This window comes from Nematolebias whitei, chromosome 18 (genome assembly GCF_014905685.2).
Source record: "Nematolebias whitei isolate Nwh7 chromosome 18, NemWhi1, whole genome shotgun sequence".
Classification (NCBI taxonomy): Eukaryota; Metazoa; Chordata; class Actinopteri; order Cyprinodontiformes; family Rivulidae; genus Nematolebias; species Nematolebias whitei.
In genome coordinates, this window is record NC_056515.1 from 40615356 (window position 1) to 40627408 (window position 12053).

General features: G+C 44.6%; 1 protein-coding gene across 1 annotated transcript in view; it reads right to left on the reverse strand.

Moving 5' to 3' along the window:
* sbno1 (strawberry notch homolog 1 (Drosophila)) overlaps positions 1-12053 on the reverse strand; it is a 30130-nt gene that overhangs the window by 3337 nt on the left and 14740 nt on the right. Inside the window, exons 9-31 of the mRNA XM_037691952.1 lie at positions 10383-10516; positions 10186-10276; positions 9951-10112; positions 9712-9847; positions 9525-9630; positions 9290-9443; positions 9033-9215; positions 7840-7937; positions 7607-7758; positions 6081-6281; positions 5844-6011; positions 5583-5752; positions 5361-5492; positions 4480-4615; positions 2062-2174; positions 1907-1978; positions 1734-1833; positions 1572-1646; positions 1347-1493; positions 1172-1266; positions 1011-1097; positions 443-580; positions 295-371 (exon numbers count right to left, since the gene is read on the reverse strand). Of these exons, the coding sequence (XP_037547880.1) occupies positions 295-371; positions 443-580; positions 1011-1097; positions 1172-1266; positions 1347-1493; positions 1572-1646; positions 1734-1833; positions 1907-1978; positions 2062-2174; positions 4480-4615; positions 5361-5492; positions 5583-5752; positions 5844-6011; positions 6081-6281; positions 7607-7758; positions 7840-7937; positions 9033-9215; positions 9290-9443; positions 9525-9630; positions 9712-9847; positions 9951-10112; positions 10186-10276; positions 10383-10516 (2927 nt within the window). The remainder of the gene's footprint in view (positions 1-294; positions 372-442; positions 581-1010; positions 1098-1171; positions 1267-1346; positions 1494-1571; positions 1647-1733; positions 1834-1906; positions 1979-2061; positions 2175-4479; positions 4616-5360; positions 5493-5582; positions 5753-5843; positions 6012-6080; positions 6282-7606; positions 7759-7839; positions 7938-9032; positions 9216-9289; positions 9444-9524; positions 9631-9711; positions 9848-9950; positions 10113-10185; positions 10277-10382; positions 10517-12053) is intronic.

A 12053-nucleotide genomic window follows, 5' to 3' on the forward strand; every position in this document is an offset into this window, starting at 1 on the left:
TGTGCAGGCGGCCTATGTGTGTTACGTGACGGCGACCACCGGGATCTACACTCCGCCCTTCCGCCGGCCGGTCCCGTAGGCCAGCGCAGGTGGGGGGGGGGTCTACAGACACAGCTCAGATTGGGGGCTGCAGCCGCTGACAGTCCTCAAAGTTGGACCAAAACGTTTGTTCTCGTCACGAGTTTATTGTTCTGTCTACGTTTAGCAGAGCGACGAGACGTTGCATCAACTTCTGCGCCACTGAAGCTTCTCAGGAAGCAGAATAATAAATGTTCGTGTGAGACGTGCACACACCAGTATGCATGAGAGCAGATTTTCCCTGAAGACTGGTACTGGTCAGTCCAGTGCTGCTTTGCATCTTCTGACAACACCTGAAAGAAGGAAACCAATGAATCAGCTCATAAACCCTCCGAGCTGTTCTAAAAACAAAAAGACCAAGCACCTTTTTAAACTTCTTCTTGATGTCTGCGTACGTCTCCAGTTTGAGCTGCCGGCCCGTGTTGGGCCTGTAGACCAGGAACAGCCTCTTCTTGGTGTTCACCTCTTTGATCAGGATGGACGTCTTCTTGTTGTTCCTCAGCTGAAAGTTCATCACAAAGTGAAGTCAGAGCCTGGTAGATGTGCAGCTGGTGGGAATATTTTACACACGTCACCACGGTGCTGCTGAACAACGGGCCATGAACGTAACGCACAACTTTTAAAGTTTTCACGTGTCACAAACAGCTGTTAGAGAAATAACTTGTTAAATGTGCAGGTAGTCAGATCCTTTAATGCACGAGTGAGAAGAAAGGAAACGAGAATCATCTGCCATCATCTAAGCTCAGGAGAAACTCTTCGAGGGCCTGGTGGCTGAACTGTGCACGGTGATGATGTGCACGGTGTTGGTGGCCCTTTAAACTTCAGGCGTTGCTGCTTCAGCTTCTAAATTCTTGTGTGGTAAAAAGATCACTTGAATGTGTCGCAGCTTAATGTCCAACGTTACGAAGGACGTTCTGAATCTCGGTTCCGACCTGCACATAGAAGCCGTCGTCCGGTCCGTTCTGTTCGGCCCAGGCATGAGTGGCTTCTTCCCAAGACATTCCTCTCTCCACACCGACCTGCAACAATCAGAGCGTCACACCAAGATTCTGCAGTAAACTTTAACGAGGTGCAGAAACACGTGTGGACTCACGGTGTAGAGTTCCACGTGTCCTGACGCGGTGTACCCCGGCGTCAGGAACTTTCTACAGTCAAGCTTCTTCACCTTCTCATCACCGGACCCCAGGTCTAATCGAAGACGAGGAGTCGTTTTAATGTTTAATTAACGTGAGGTTGACACAGCAACCAGTAATAGGACGCCGGCTCACCCAGGATGCCCATGTCGTATCGGCCGTTCTTCTTGGCCTCCTGGATGACGGCAGCCAGCGTGTCAGAAAAGTACTGAAACAAGGCGTTCTGCTGGTGGACCTCCATGCCCAGAATACGGTTCAGGAACTTCCCCATGTTGTTGTAGTCTGCAACGGCAAAGTAAAGTTGATGACACGTTTCCACAGGGTCACCTGTCCGGTCAGGGGAAACTGCTCCAGCGTCACCTTTGTCCAGAGACAGCACCCCGGAGCGGTCCTCCACGTTGATGAGACCCACGCCTATCAACCCGCCCTGAATCTCTGCAGAACAAACAGCTGCTTTAAGAAAAGGACTTCGACTCAAATCTAGAAGATTTTAATCCATCAGGACACGGGTATGAATCGTACCTTTGAAAAAATCCCCTTTAAAGTCCGAAGGTGGAGACACTAAAGGACAGTCGAGCTTTACGATCGACTTCATGACGATCTCCAGAGCGTTTCTGCCGTACTGCACAGAGAACGGAACATGAATGATTGTGGGCAAGGAAGAAAACAAAGACCCGTTTCCTACAAACACACACTTTGTTGTCGAAGTTGAACCTGCTGAGGTCTCGAGTTTCTGTGGCCCGTCTGTCTCCATGAGTGAGAGCTCCCTGTTGGAAACAAAAACGCATCAAGTGTTGAGAAGAAGAGTACTTTTCTCCAGAACAGTCATTCATCTCCACGTGGTACCTACCAGACTTTCTAGTCGTTTGGCGACAATCGATGCAAACCTCTGCTCTCCTGCAAGCTTGGATATGAGGAAAACATATTCTGGAGCTGTGACCTGGTTTGACCGGTGCGTTCTCCCTGCAGCACAACAATGACTCGTCACCACGACGACTCGTCACCACGACGACTCGTCACCACGACGACTCGTCACAACGACGACTCGTCACCACGACGACTCGTCACCACGACGACTCGTCACCACGACGACTCGTCACCACGACGACTCGTCACCACGACGACTCGTCACAACAACGTGTTGCCACGTGGCTGCATTCTACGCAGACCACCTTTGGAAATCATCACCTGTTGTGTGCACGGCTGTGACCGTTGAGTTTCCCTACTTCAATTATCAGCCATGCATTATTTTTGTCTTGTTTTTATTTATTTGTTAATTTCTGGTACGATCAGTAAACACGATGGTTCATTACAAAGCTTAAAAATCTTAAAAAAACCATTGTGTCAGAATGTTTTCAGACGGTTCCTGTAACCTCAGTACTCTGTCGTGTTCCTTAGGGGGAAACTGACCATAAATGCAAAGTTCGATCCCACAAGTGTCGCATCATAATGCATTTTCAGGATTTTCTTTTTAACCTCCATCTCTACACTTTGAGTTTTATATTAGCTCACTTGGTGATACTTTGGTTTTACGTTTGGGAGCTTCTTAAAGTTTACTGGGACACACATCAACTTAGCTGCTTAATGGTCGGACATAGACGTCTATTTTAATACTTTTTTTTTCTTCTGAAACCCTGTTTGTGTACAACGGATGCTTCGGCGTTGTTTTCTGCTGTTACTGACCAGGACATACTACCAGCTGCTGCAGTCGTCCACTATTCAAGTACTGCTTTGGGAAAAGTCCATTAGTCATTAGATTCTGCAGACTGCATGCAGAACAGATTTTTTATATCTGTGCAACAGGCAAGTGTGTTTTTGCTCTTTACACTGAAAAAAATAAATTTTGTTTAGATTATCTAAATGTTAGCTTGTTAACTTGAGAGGCACGTAGCTAATGCTAATGACAAGCGGGTTGGAGGATTGAAGAGAATTTATTATTGTTGATTTGTTTGATTTTACAGATCAGTTAAAATAAACTCACCATGCTCTGTTCAGTAAAATATGCTACACAGTATTTAGTTTCTCGCTGCTTCCGCTGCGCTGAAAGTGAAACTTAAGTGAACAGCCATGACTTGAAAGTTGTCTTGATGCGCCCTCTGCTGGTTACTTTGTATAATTACAGCTGGTTCCAAAATTTTAGGGGTGAAATTTAGACGTTCTTATATCAGCACATAATGGGTCAATTCACCCTGGGGGAGTGGTGGTGCAGAGGTTTGAGAAGGTGGGCGTGTTATCAGAAGGTCATTGGTTTGACTCCCCAGACTGACAACATAAAAATGTGGGTGGGAAAGGTGAAGCACATCTGCCTCCACCCTCATATGCCACACTCTGGGCCCTTGAGCAAGGCCCTTAAACCCCTCCACCCCCATCTGCTCCCAAACAGGTCTCTCTTGAAAACAAGTTCTTGTGACTCAATAAGACTACCTGGATAAATAAAGCGTAAATAAAAAAATAAAATAAAAAATAACTAATATGTCCCCAAAAGACGATATCGACATAAAATATCAGCTGTACTCGAAATTATTTTATGATAAACTACAATTCTGTAAAAATTGCGGTTAATTCAAGCACAGAAAAGAAAAACAAAAAAAAAAAAAAAGATTTTTTAAAAATAAACAACGATTTTTAAATAAAATTAACAAGACAATCAGACAATTTTTACAAAATAAATAAATAGAAACAAAATAAAATACAGGTGTATTTAAAAAAAATTGTAAATAAGTTCCATTTTTTTGTAAAAACAACTGAGTTTTGACTTCTTATTGTCTGCAAGTCATAATCATCAAACTTAATAAAGGCTTGAAATGTTTCACTCGGCGTAACGAAGCTGCGCGATTGACGAGTTTCACTTGAAGCAACTGACACAAAAAAGGACCTTTTCCACGATATTCTGACGTTTTGAGCGTAAAGACGCTTCGCAGAAGTTTCTCCTCACAGAACAACGTGTGGATTTGATGGGTTTGGTCTCACCGCTGCTTTAATGAGAACTACGATTGCTGCTCCGCCCCCTTATGAATTAAATAATAAGATTTTTAAACATAAGATCTAGTCGACTGTTGGACGATGGGGGATAAAGGTTTCATCTATGGACCAACCCTACCGTGCACGTGGTTTTAGAAAAGAATAGATGAAAGTATTTTTGCAGATGGACCCGACAGCATTTCGTTTGAAACGGAGAGCTTCTGTTTGTAGTTAACCGTATTGAAAAAGTAAAGCAACATAAGTTCATGGTGAAGATGCATCCAAAGGGTGCTCATCTTCTACTGACCAAACTGCTGAATAGCTCTGTCGGCGCTCCACGGCAGCTCCAGAGTCATGTGAACTCTCCTCCGCTGGTTCTGCACTCGCCGATCGGCCTGCAGGGAGATTCCTGAGCTGGCAGCTTCTGAGATGATGGCGATGTTCTGGAGGAATTACAAACAAAACTATTTTCAAACATTAGTCATGTGAAATCTTCACCAACATCAACTTCAAATCACCGCAGAAGTTGTAAATTAACAACCATACAGCCAGTTACTTGGTTACCATGACAACCCAGGGACGCTAATCTGAGCTAAAAGTCGTTAAGACCCGAAGTCGCAGCTGAACCAGGAGGTCTCAAGAAAAGTTTCTCCACAAACAAAACAAGTTCGACGAGTTTCTGTCGGAGTTTCTGCTGACGAACAAAGAAACTTTTTAAAACAAAATTATCCCCAGGTGTCTGTGTGATGGACTGGAGACGTGTCCAGGTGTCTGTGTGATGGACTGGAGACGTGTCCAGGTGTCTGTGTGATGGACTGGAGACGTGTCCAGGTGTCTCTGTGATGGACTGGAGACGTGTCCAGGTGTCTGTGTGATGGACTGGAGACGTGTCCAGGTGTCTCTGTGATGGACTGGCAGTGACTGCTGGACCTAGACACCATATAAACTCTTTACATGTCCATATAAACGGAGCTTTGTTCCTGTAGATTAGCCCCTGGGGGGTCAGAGGACAGAGACTGAGGACCCCCATGAATATCAAGATCTTTTGGAGCCTCCTTTGTGAAGCCGGTGTCTCCCTGCTGGAGAACAAACGTTCCCGGCAGACTGTAAAAAACCGTGAGCAAACGTTGCCAGACGACGTTTCAAAGCTTGAAGAGCAGCCGGTTCAGCTCCACCTGTGACGAATACCTTTTCTCCATCCATGAAGCGCTGCTTTTCTGTGAGGTTAAGGATTTCCACCGGAACGTCCAGCTCGGAGCGAGTTTCATACGTGATGCTGCCGTCGTCGTTGCTGACCACTCGACCTTTACGTCCAGTCATCTGAAACAACCGTTGACCAGTCAGATCCCAGTCAGATCCCAGTCAGCCGTCTAATAAAAACATTCGAGGGCAGAGACGTGCAGTGGTTACCTCAGCCACGTTTTCCGGCCCCCCCAGTTCATCGATCAACTCATCGAGCGTGTTGGGAGGCAGATCCTCAGACAGTTCTTCCAGTTGCTCCAGCAGCTCCTTCTTCATTTTCTGGGCGAGTTCCACCGAGTCCTGACTCGTCAGAAAGCTCTCCTGAGTCTCTGTCTTGACTTATCAACACAAATAAATCACTGATTAACCCTCACAGGCCTGACTCGGGGAATGATATGTCGACTTGGGAGCGTGACGCAGCGTGCTCACCGGGGGCTGGCGTGCTGGGGGTCACCGAGGTGGTAAAACCGGGTCTGATGGAGCCCAGTCCGGAGGCCAACAGGGCACTCTGGATGGAATCTGGATCGATGCTTTTCCTCTTCTTCTTTTTGTTTTTCTCCTTCCTTTTCTTGGGTTCCTTCCTGATGAGCCACGGATCTAAAGAACAACAGTTTCTGTAAGTTACAGGTTTCAGTCCCACGTTCGGAGTCCCGTCAGTAAACTCACCGTCTTCCTCGTCGTCGTCAGACTCGTCTCTGAACGGGTTAAAATCGTCGTCTTCGTCCGCTGAGCTGACAGATTTGAAGCTGTCGTCGCTGTCTTTACCGGATTCTTTGTCAGATTCATCCGACTCGCTCTCCGAACTCGTGCCTGACAGGCCGCCATGTTTGCGCGGCCTTTTATTCTGCTGCTTCTTCAAGTCCGGACCTGGCAGCAACACAAACACAGGACGACGTGTTATACAGCAGTTTCAAACCAGACTTTTACTTTCACTTGAGCCTTATCCTCTCGGTGGCTGCTTCAACAAAGCTGCAAGGCTCCGTCTTGTGCCGGGAGAGGAAAAAACTTTGACACGCAGATGGAAACTTTGTTTACACAGAGCGGTGCATTCAAGAGCATAGAAACTTTTAAATTCAGAAAGAAACGAGCCGTAATCAAACAGAACCGATTTAAAAGTGTTCAGTACAAAAACAACTGGACTTTATTTGTGACAGAAGACGTTTCTCTCCTCATCCGAGGAACTTTCTCAGTTCAAAGAGCAGAGAGTGAGAGATACAGGTTATAAGGCTGAGTGAGATAAGATCATCTTGTAAATGAGTCCTCGAGGCTCAGTGGGATTTACCTGTAGAAATAAAGGTTGAATGAATGGAAAAAGATACACACACATGTAGATTGACATCACACCTCACCACCTTAACAGTAGGGGTTTCTTAAGGTCTCTGTTCCTCTAATTCACAGACGAGGCCCCTCGGTTCCCATCAGGTGAGAAAATCAGAACTGAGCTCCGTAAAGAAGCCAACTACACAACAATGTGGGCTTTCAAACCGCTTTCTTAATAAAGGTGAATAAAGGTTGGATGAATGTACTTCATTAGACTTTTAAAGAGCAGTCAGCCTTTCATTATGGTTGCTCTGTATGCGTTCTGTTTAAATTTTAAGTGCACAAGATGTGCTTTTGGTTTTTGTTATGCAGGAAAAACATTTTATTTTTGAGACATTTATTATTATTTATTGTTAAGCTGTGTGACAACTGGGACAAAGCTTCGACTCAGAAATATATTTTTGTTACAACTTTATGGAAAGAAAAATATATCAAGATATATATCATATATCGCCATTTATCTTAAAATATCGATATTAATTTAGGTCCATATCGCCCAGCCCCAGTCGAACACAAACTAACAACAACAGATTAATCACTAAAAGAACAATGATAAACAGGTAACTGAAATGATTAACAATCAACATAAATTTTACCCATAATCCCTCCCTGAGGTCATGTGACCAGCAGTCAATCACAATGAACCAATGAGGTAGTCTCACTGAGTCATGAGGATCCCCCGGCCCCCAAAAGTGTATCAGACAGCTCTGTGAGCGCCCGGGTGTGATGAGGATAAATGTTTTTGGCAGCATGAAGCTCGTTAGCACCAAATAAAACAAAGCTTGATAAATTAGCCGCAGCGTTGTAGAAGCTGCCACGGTGCTCCAAGTCTGTGAACAAAGTGGCGGCTTATAGACCCGAGAGTACGGTACCTTTCCTTTTCTTCCCTTTCTGCTCCGGCTCTGGGGCAGCGTCTTTGAGGGACTGCGTCTTCTTGGCTGAAAGGTCAATCCCCAGCAAGCTGTAAAGTTTTTGTCTGTCCGGAGCAGGAAAATGCTTCTCGATCAGGGACTGTAGCACACCTCTGGAACGACAACGCACACGAAATATTTACAACCACATTTACATTTTAGGAGGAAAAACATTGTTTTTAGTCGATGCATACTTTGCTGTTGATACAAAATCGTTGAGTTCTCCTCCTCCTTCCTCCAAGGCCTCCAGTGTTCTCGCTTCACCGGTGGACTGAAGCCCTATCACCACACACTGGACAGGAAGAGGCTGCTCAGCAACGAACACTCTGAGAATACAACCACTGCTGTGGTGACACCAGCGCCGAACACGTTCAACCTCACGCACCACGACCAGAGGCCGGTCGAGAACACAATTATATGAAGAGCGCACGTGCCACATTATCTGCTCCTCAACAAACAGATGTCCAAGCTCTGACAAGCAGAGACCTTGTTTATTATCTGACCTTGACCTTTAGGCTGTGGATATAAAAGTAGAAGGCTTTCGGATGAAAGACGAAACGGTTCTACAACTCGTTTTGTTTCTTGAACGTCCAGAGGACCCGACTTAACTTTTTTAGATTTCCCTGTAAAAGTTTGGGACCAGATTCAGTCCTTGAAAACCAGGACTCAGAGCATCAAGGTCATTACAGATGAGCGACGATCTGCAGTCATGATCTGAGCTTCAGGTAAAGCCCCCCCCTCCACGAATAGGCCCCGCCCAAATAAAACGGTTTCTCATGAATCAAACTTTGTTCAATCTTGGTGTGAAGATAAATGAAGGGAGATCCAGAGTTCCCTACTATTATACAGGCGGGGCGCCCCGTCAACAGAACCGATGCTCCCCCACCCCCACCCAACTGTCTGCACTGAGGTAGCGCTAAGCTAGCAGCGTGCAATACAGCCATGCTAGCTAAAAAGCTAAAGGCAGCGCTAACGCTGAACCCTCATGCTGGAACCAAACTGTCGGTACAAATGGTGCGCAGCTCACACGTGGCTCTGCGTCTCCCCCCCCCCCCCGACACAAATCACGGTCGAGACGAGCGCCCCACCATGCCAAGTTGTCTAGGAGAAACACTGGAGATCTCATGAGACGTGTCGCAGCAGCTGCTGCGGTTCATCACAACAGGAAACTGTTCCCTCGCCTGAAGTTTTTGGTTTGCAGAGTGAATGAACGTTTAGAAACGAGGGTTTAAAACTCGGACGTCTTGACTCTCCCTGTGCAGCTTCATGCCAACAGCGGGGCGACCTGAAGGCCAGAGGCGTCTGAACCTCGACACGAGAGCCAAAACCAGAAGTTCACAGTACCACCGATTGTTGATTTGAAATGTTTACACGCTAAATGTTTTACCTTTCCGTTCTGGACCTCCTCTCTGGCGAGCTGGACCACCCGGCGGACTTTAGAGGCAATGCAGAGGTATTTAAAGAACCTCTGATGGGCAGACCAGAACTGACCCCACATGGACTTCTTCATGCGTTGCTCTGCTTCCATGAGGTTTGCAGCCTGCTGGAACTTCTCCCGTGCAGTCACCCACTACAAGGGAACCGTGGAGTCAGCTCATTAACCGTCAGGAACTAAAGCCAAGTGCTGAAAAGGCGAGTGTTTACCAGCTTCACAGACTTGTTGTACATGGTGATGTACTGCTGAGTTAAGGGAACCTCCTCGATCTTGAACGTCACTCCGGTGAAACTCAGCTGTCTTGCAATGTACATGCCCCGGAGCTTCATGTCCATAGCTACGATCTCCATGGCCCCAACGCCTCTGAAATCAGCCCAACGCGCAGGTCCACACGTTTAAAAAGGTACCGTAATTCAACTCGACAAATAAAAAAGTAAAACTTACCTTCGCTCCACAGCTTGAATAAAATTTCCAAACTCTCTGAAAGGTGTTTTATGGCCCCAGATGCCCAGCCGGTTCATGTAGGCCATGTTTCGTGGCTCAGAGGCACCTACATGTTACATCAAATTAAAATAAGCACATTTGAACCCGTTTGCAGATTCTGATCCACGTTGTTTAAGCTCCGACTGACCTGTGGCGCTGGCGTACACAACCCGCGCTTTGGGGAGTTTGTTCTGCAGCTCCAACACTGCAAGCCCAGTTTTTGTGGGCTTGGACGAGCCGATGGGACACACGTTTTTGGCTTTGTGACACTCATCAAAGACAATCTGGACATTCAGTTAAAGTCGACACATACTCTAGATGCTGGTCTTGTTTAGGTCTATTTGAGCATGGACTGTGACGAGTCAGAAAGTTTGCCTGTAAGGATACGGCCCCGTCGAAGTCGTCTCCACACCAGTGGAGGAGCTGCTGGAACCTGGTCTTGTATTTTCCTCCGGACTGGCTCTCTCCTATCAAAGACGAGTATGTGGCGAAGATTACGCCTTTCTTCACGCTGCCGTTGTGCTTCGAGGAGATTTTGCCGTATTTAAACTGAAAAATGAACAGGTGAGTTATTTTGGCCAGTTACCACTCGGAATGGTCTCGTCGTACACACCAGGTTTACCTTGTTCAGTGAATGAACTTGAATATTCTTTGCTCCGATGTCCCTTAAATCTCTTTCAGCGTCATATTTCAAATCATTTGAAACACTAAACCTAAGAGGAAGGAAAATGACATGTAATCATGTCTAAAATCAAGTTTTAGAGTTGGAATAGACGTGTACGCCAGTGGGAAAAACCAAGAGAACTTCCGGTTATTTACCAAAGAGATCTCTTTCTGCCCAGAAGGTAATTCTCGTAAATGATCCCTGCGATCGTGCGGCCTTTCCCCACGCCGGCGCCATCACCGATCAGATAGGCAGCTCTGTCACCGCTGGGGAGGAACGTCTCGTGTTGCTGTTACATCCACAAACAAAACTAAATCTGTTTGTCATAGCTGGACAAACACGTCCCACAAATCACACACTTGAGTGTTTTTATCTTTAAAAATCATCAGTATTTTATTCCATCATTTGAAAAGAATTAAGATCCCTTAAAATATTACTGAGATAATCTAGTCAAGGCTGAAGTCAAATAGTTTTCAGCATCATCCGTGACAGCAGAGCGCGGCGTACGTAGGAGGACCCGTCCAGGCTGACCGCGGACTACACGACGAGCAGAACGTACTCCTCTGCAGACGACGACTCCTTCCAACAACACGCCAACGTTTGGATTTTTTAACGCCTCAAAGTACGTTCAAACAGCTAACTTCATGTTTTCTCAGACAATATGGACCTAAATTAATATTCTGATATTTTAAGATAAATCACGATAGATCTCAATATTTTTGTTCTTTCCCTAACGCAATAAAAATATATTTTTGACTCAAAGCTTTGTCCCAGTTGTCACACAGGCACTTTTATTAACTGTACAAAATAAACGTCTCAAAATTAAACTATTTACATAAATTAAAGTTTGTTTTCTTAGACATTAAATAATAATCCTCTTCAGCAGAAAATGCACCAGTATAATTCAGTTTATGAGTAAGAACCGTCCTAATTAGAAAAGTTTGTGCTCCATCTCTGCTGATTTTCATGTTGCTCATTCACTCCACTCCATCTCTGTTACATGTTGACGTCATGGTTCACATGATCTGCAGCTTCACCACGAGCGGCGCCGTTCCACCATAAAAATTATTCATTCTGTATCTCGCAGGCTTTTCCTCATTCAGCCCAGGCTGGGGGTGGGGGGGTCAGCGCTAATGCGTCGCAGATCATCTTAACCAGTGATTTGTAACAGAGAGACGAGTGGCGTAAATTTGAAGGTTGGTGGAGATGGAGCACATACTTTTCTAAGTAAATTTATAAATTTTTATTCATAAACGAGCGCGATCCGTGCGACGTGGACGTGCACTACAGATCGGGGAATGACAGCCCCTTCAGTCGTAGACCTGAGCACGGAGGAGCTCCACAGAACACAGGAAGTCCTTCCTTCCTGCAGCTATCAAACTTTTCAGCTCCTCCCCTTTCTACACACAGGACAATAAAATTTATTATAAACACTTTGTTTTCACATTAAAACATTTCACACATGTATAACCTGACCTGTTTAGAACTTTATTGCTGGTATTTCTTTATATATATTTTGTTATTTTTTATATTCTGTTATTTTTATATATATTTTGTTATTTTTTATATTCTGTTATTTTTTTATATATATTTTGTTATTTTTTATATTTTATATTCTGTTATTTTTTTTATACATTTTGTTATTTTTTTATATTCTGTTATTTTTTTTATACATTTTGTTATTTTTTATATTCTGTTTTTTTTTTTTATACATTTTATTTTTTATATTCAGTTATTTTTTTATATATTTAGTTGGTTTTTTTTATATATTCTCCATTATTTTTTTTATATATTTAGTTGTTTTTTATATTCTGTTATTTTTTTTA